We start from the raw sequence: 5118 nt of genomic DNA, 5'->3' as shown, positions 1-5118 counted from the left end.
TGAATACACTTTTTATTTTTAATAAAAATTTGTTTTTCTTTGTATCCTTTCTGCTCTAATTTTATAAAAAAGGCCACAGGTAATAAGAGCTGTTGAAAATTAGTTTCCGTGTGGAATGAGTCACAGAAGAAAGCTCTCAGGGTTTCTGATCTTATACACATGGCCTTTCTACTACCTTCCTTCACCTCCTAGAAGCTGGCAGAGATAGACTTGCTTGAAACTAGCATCATTCTGGTTCTCCTTCCTTCCTTGGTGTAGAAAGCCAGGTTACGGATGTGGAAAGCATGACTGTTAAAGTAGCCTTACTGTACAGAGTGACAAGTCTGTATGTGTTAAGCCTGGAGGGGAATGCAGTGTGCAGTCAGGGAGAGGTGAAATGAAAAATACCCTCAATACCCTCTACCCTAACAAGAAAATACAAACAAAGGTAGCAGCAGTCTTGGCAAGCCTACGAGGTTGATTTTATAATATCCATTGTGGGGAGACTGAAGGTTGCCAGCGGGATACGGAGAGAAAGAGGGTCCCTGGGGACAGAGAAACAAAATTGTTCCATTTTCCATTTTATAACAGCCAATCCTGAGATGAGAGAGAGAAAAGCTGGACATGACACAGCTGTCCTCTCTCCTGCTTGCTGCTGCTGACACTGTCATTCCCCACCTGTCCTGTGTCCCTTCTGAGCCTCCTCTTTCCTTCCTAGGTCATGAGCCCGGGCTGGTACAGTTGGTGAATTACTACAGGGGCGCTGACAAACTGTGTCGCAAAGCTTCTTTAGTGAAGTAAGTGTTAAGACCGCTGTTTTCCATTTTTTACCTAAATGAAGCACTTAGGCAAAAATGTGGGGTTGTTTAAAGGACAAGCATGCTTTTATTTTAAAAGCCAACAAATACCAGTTCAGAAGCCTCCTCTAAGCTCCTTTGGTTGCAGTCCAAAACATGGTGCTTGATAAAGCCTGTCTGTCTCTGAGGCGAGGCTCCTAGAAGCAGAGCCTGACTCAGGGTCTCCTGTGTAAGTAATTTTCCTGGGGTAGGGTTCTTAAGAGACACCCATTGGGAAGCAAGGACAGGGCAGGGCACGGGGAGAACCAAGTAAAGAGGTGGTTTTAGCTGAAGTCTTGCCTCTCCTGACTCCAAGGAGCACCGGAGTGAATGGCACCTCAGAGTCGTTACATTTTGAGCAAGGACCAGGCCTCTGTGCTCCAGTATCAATCAGCCATGGGCTGTGGGAGGAGATGGAGGGCTTAGCTTTGCAGGCATTTCTGGGCAGGGGCTGGTCCCTGGAGAATGACATATGTAGTCCTTAGCATGCATCTCTCATGGCTGCAGTGGGTCCCTCAGAAAGGATATCTGGGCAGGGTATAAGAACATCCACTCCACTACCCATCTCTGAGCAGCTGGATTATGGCGAAGTATCACCACGGTATCACAAAGTGGAAGGAGACAGTGTTAGACAACGATTAAGATCTAGGGTCAGAAGTGTAAGTTTTCACCCCAGCTCTTCCTCTCACTAGCTTGGGCAGATCTCCTCATCCCTCTAAGCCTCAGTGCCTCCCTCGTAAGGCTCTTATGAGAATTAAATAAGGTGATGCATGTAAAGTTTATATAGCACAGGGGCCTGGTGCATAATGAGTATTTGATACTACTTTAATTTTCTTGGCTGTCAAATGGGGAAATAATAATAACTACCTTAGGCTGTTCCGAGGATTAATTGAGCTAATTTAGCTAAGGGCCTTGAATGGTGCCTGTCTTGTTCATATTGTATAAGTGAAAGCACTCCTTATTATTGCTGTTAGTATAGTTGTCATTGCTATTGTTATTTCAGTAGGGAAACACTGGGTCAGGCCGCTAAAATCAGGGCTGTCGTGGGTCTCCAGTATTCTTTCCATGATGGCTGGTGAACGTGTGTGTAGCCAGGTCCTGGGAGATATGACTCAATGCAAAATGCTCTTTTCCCACTAACATTTTTTTTCTGGGCTCTAGATATTTACGAGGTTGGGTGCTTACAGGAACATTTCTGCTTTTTGTTCGCTCATTGGCCTTGGTAACTTACGGACCCACTCCTCTCTATGATGGATTTATCAGGATTCATCCCACTCCTGAAGGAGTGTGAGGCTTCCTGAAGTCATTTTGTGACATGTTTTATATTTAGAATGCAAATGACTGTTACACTGGAATCAGAAATAGAAATGGGACATGCTTGTTTGTTCGGATTATTCACTTAGAAATTCTTATTAAATATTTATTAAACCTTTTCTGCTATGATTTTTCCCCTAAAGACAAAGTAGGAAGCAGAGGATGCTGTAAAAAATAATGGTCTCCATATTTGAATATGTCACAGTTATGGTGAAGCAGAGTGAGTCTAGGGCTAGAGTCGTGACCAAGTGTGATAAATACCTGTGACCTTGGAGAGCATCAGAATCTCAGTGTCTCATCTGTAAAATGGGGATGGATGGTGGTGACAGTACCTGTTCATTGCCCCTCAGAGGCATGCATCGTGATCTGTGATAGCACCTTGTAATGGTGACATGACCTATGCAGACCTATGCATCATGCTTGTCAGCTTCCATCTTTGTCTCAGTTGTCCTGTGAGGGGCTTGTAGTAGTTCCGCGATATGATGGTTCCCTTTATCCATTTGTCTCTCTCCCATGATTTTGTATGGCTTGAAAGGGCTCCAGAGAGTTAGAAATAAAGTCTCCTTCATTATGTAGGACAAAATGGCAGCTCAGAGAGAACAGCCAGGTTGCCGATGGCTGTAGTAGCTCCTGTTAAACCAGGACAGTTTTAATCTGCACAAATGGGACCCCTGGCCATTGTGACTGTGCACCCTCAGGAGGCTTCCCAGAGCCTTGGTGGGGTTCAGTGCAGGACCCTGCGCAGCCCAGTCCTTCCTTCTGTCACTTCAGGGAGTTTCAGAAATTTCATTGAGGCCTCAAGGCCATAGTCTCAAAACCCTGAGGGGCTTTTCCTCTCCTGGTGCAGATCAGAGGCTGTCTTTTCCTCTCCTGAACATTGCTGTTCTATAGATGTAAGTAAATCTCCATTTCTGATTACTTCCCAAATGGGCCCATGAGGAAACGGGACAAAAGCAAAGGACTTCCTGCAGAGCCTGGTCTTGGTTCTGTGCAGGAAATGAGGGCTTCCAAATCAAGGTCATCTTACAGACCAGCACTGTCCAACAGAAATAGGATGCTACCCACGTATGTAATCATAAACTGCCTAGTAGCCACATTAAAATAAGCGCAGAGAAACAGCTGCAAGCCAGGCGTGGTGGCTCACGCCTGTAATCTCAGCACTTTGGGAGTCTGAGGCAGGCAGATCACCTGAGGTCAGGATTTCGAGACCAGCCTGGCCAACATGGTAAAACCCCATGTCTACTAAAAATACAAAAATTAGCTGAGTATGGTGGTGGGTACCTGTAATCCCAGCTGCTCGGGAGGCTGAGGCAGGAGAATCGCTTGAACCTGGAGGTGGAGGTTGCAGTGAGCTGAGATCGTGCCACTGCACTCCAGCGTGGGAGATAGAAAAAAAGAAAAGAAAAGAAGCAGCTGCAATTAAATTAATAATTTATTATATTTAAATAAATCCAAAGTGTTATTTTGACATGTAATTAATATAAAAAGCTATTATGTTCTGTTTTTTCATTTGGAGTCTTCAAAATCTGATGTGAATTTTACCTATGTAGCACATCTTAATTCAAACAGTAAATATTCGTTGGAAAGCTTTGATCTGAATTTAGATTACATAAAAAATATATGGTTGAAGAAGTAGATTTATGTACTCAGGTTGTACATAAAAGTTTTTCAATAACTTTGAATGCCGGAAGATCTGTTTCCTTTAATCTTGCACACATATGTTCAAAACCAGTTCATCTTTTCTAGAAGAATTGATTTGACTATGAAGTAAAAGCTTATTTTCAAAATAATGTCCAAGTAAATTCACCAACTCTTGTGTGAGTTCAATATTGTAAATATCAAATTCAAAGATGTATTGAATATGTTGAAAAGTAACTCTAAATTTATCAATATCAACAAAGTATTCTTCAGATTACTTTAGTTTTTACAGCCAATTTTCATAATGCTTTTACAATTAACATTTTTTGCATACTGAGTGATGTTATAAAAATATGTGAAATCATTATTATCAACTTATATTATGAAGTTGGAACATAAATTCTCACACCTGTCTGGCTGGATCGTAAATAAGATCTTCTTTTCCCTTCCTTGGAGCTTTAAATTGAGCTTGTTTATATGCAGGGTGTAGATAGATGAGAAAATGCAAATGACAGTCATTTTTTATTTTGATTATTGACATGATGAATTACTGAGTGAAAATAATGATTTGACAAACATTCCTTTTATTTTCAAGAAAATCTGAATTGGAGTTGAAAAGTAAATCTTTATTTAAAAAAACCCTTCCCCCTCTCCATCAGTGAATACTGGCAGAGAACACAGTATCATTAAATTTATTATCTTCTGTTTCTATGAACTGGAGAATCATCGAGTATATACAGAACCGTTTTAACAACTGTATCCATGACACTTAGAATCTGCTTCAGAAAACCTAACACAAGGGCGGGCGTGGTGACTCACGCCTGTAATCCCAACACTTTGAGAGGCCAAGGCGGGTGGATCATTTGAGGTCAGGAGTTTGAGACCAGCCTGGCCAACAAGGTGAAACCCTGTCTCTCCCAAAAATACAAAAAAAAATTAGCTGGGCATGGTGGTGCACGCCTGTAGTCCCAGCTACTTGGGAGGCTGAGGCACAAGAATCGCTTGAGCCGGGGAGGCAGAATTTACAGTGAGCTGAGATTGTGCTGCTGCACTCCAGCCTGGGCAACAGAACAAAACCCTGTCTCAGATAAACAAACAGAAAGCAAACCTAACACAAATGTTGTCAATATGTAACACATAATGCCGTGAAGCAGATGTTTCCAACATGTGTTATACAATAAAATGAAGTAGTAAAGGAAACAATAGTCTACTAAAATCTTAATAAATCCTCTTTTTTTTTTGAGATGGAGTTTTACTCTGTCGCCCAGGCTGTAGTACAGTGGTGCGATCTCAACTCACTACAACCTCTGCCTCCCAGTTCAAGCGATTCTCCTGCCTCAGCCTCCCAGAG

General features: G+C 42.2%; 1 protein-coding gene across 1 annotated transcript in view; it reads left to right on the top strand.

Annotated features, from left to right (window-relative positions):
- Positions 1 to 603: 603 nt before the first annotated feature.
- Positions 604 to 5118, top strand: part of TTL (tubulin tyrosine ligase) — a 52028-nt gene continuing 47513 nt past the window's right edge. The window contains exon 1 of the mRNA XM_011953097.1: positions 604 to 776. Coding sequence (XP_011808487.1) covers positions 604 to 776 — 173 coding nt within the window. The remainder of the gene's footprint in view (positions 777 to 5118) is intronic.

The sequence above is a fragment of the Colobus angolensis genome, unplaced genomic scaffold (assembly GCF_000951035.1).
Source record: "Colobus angolensis palliatus isolate OR3802 unplaced genomic scaffold, Cang.pa_1.0 Scaffold356, whole genome shotgun sequence".
In the NCBI taxonomy this organism is placed as follows: Eukaryota; Metazoa; Chordata; class Mammalia; order Primates; family Cercopithecidae; genus Colobus; species Colobus angolensis.
This window is presented reverse-complemented; position numbering and strand designations above follow the sequence as displayed.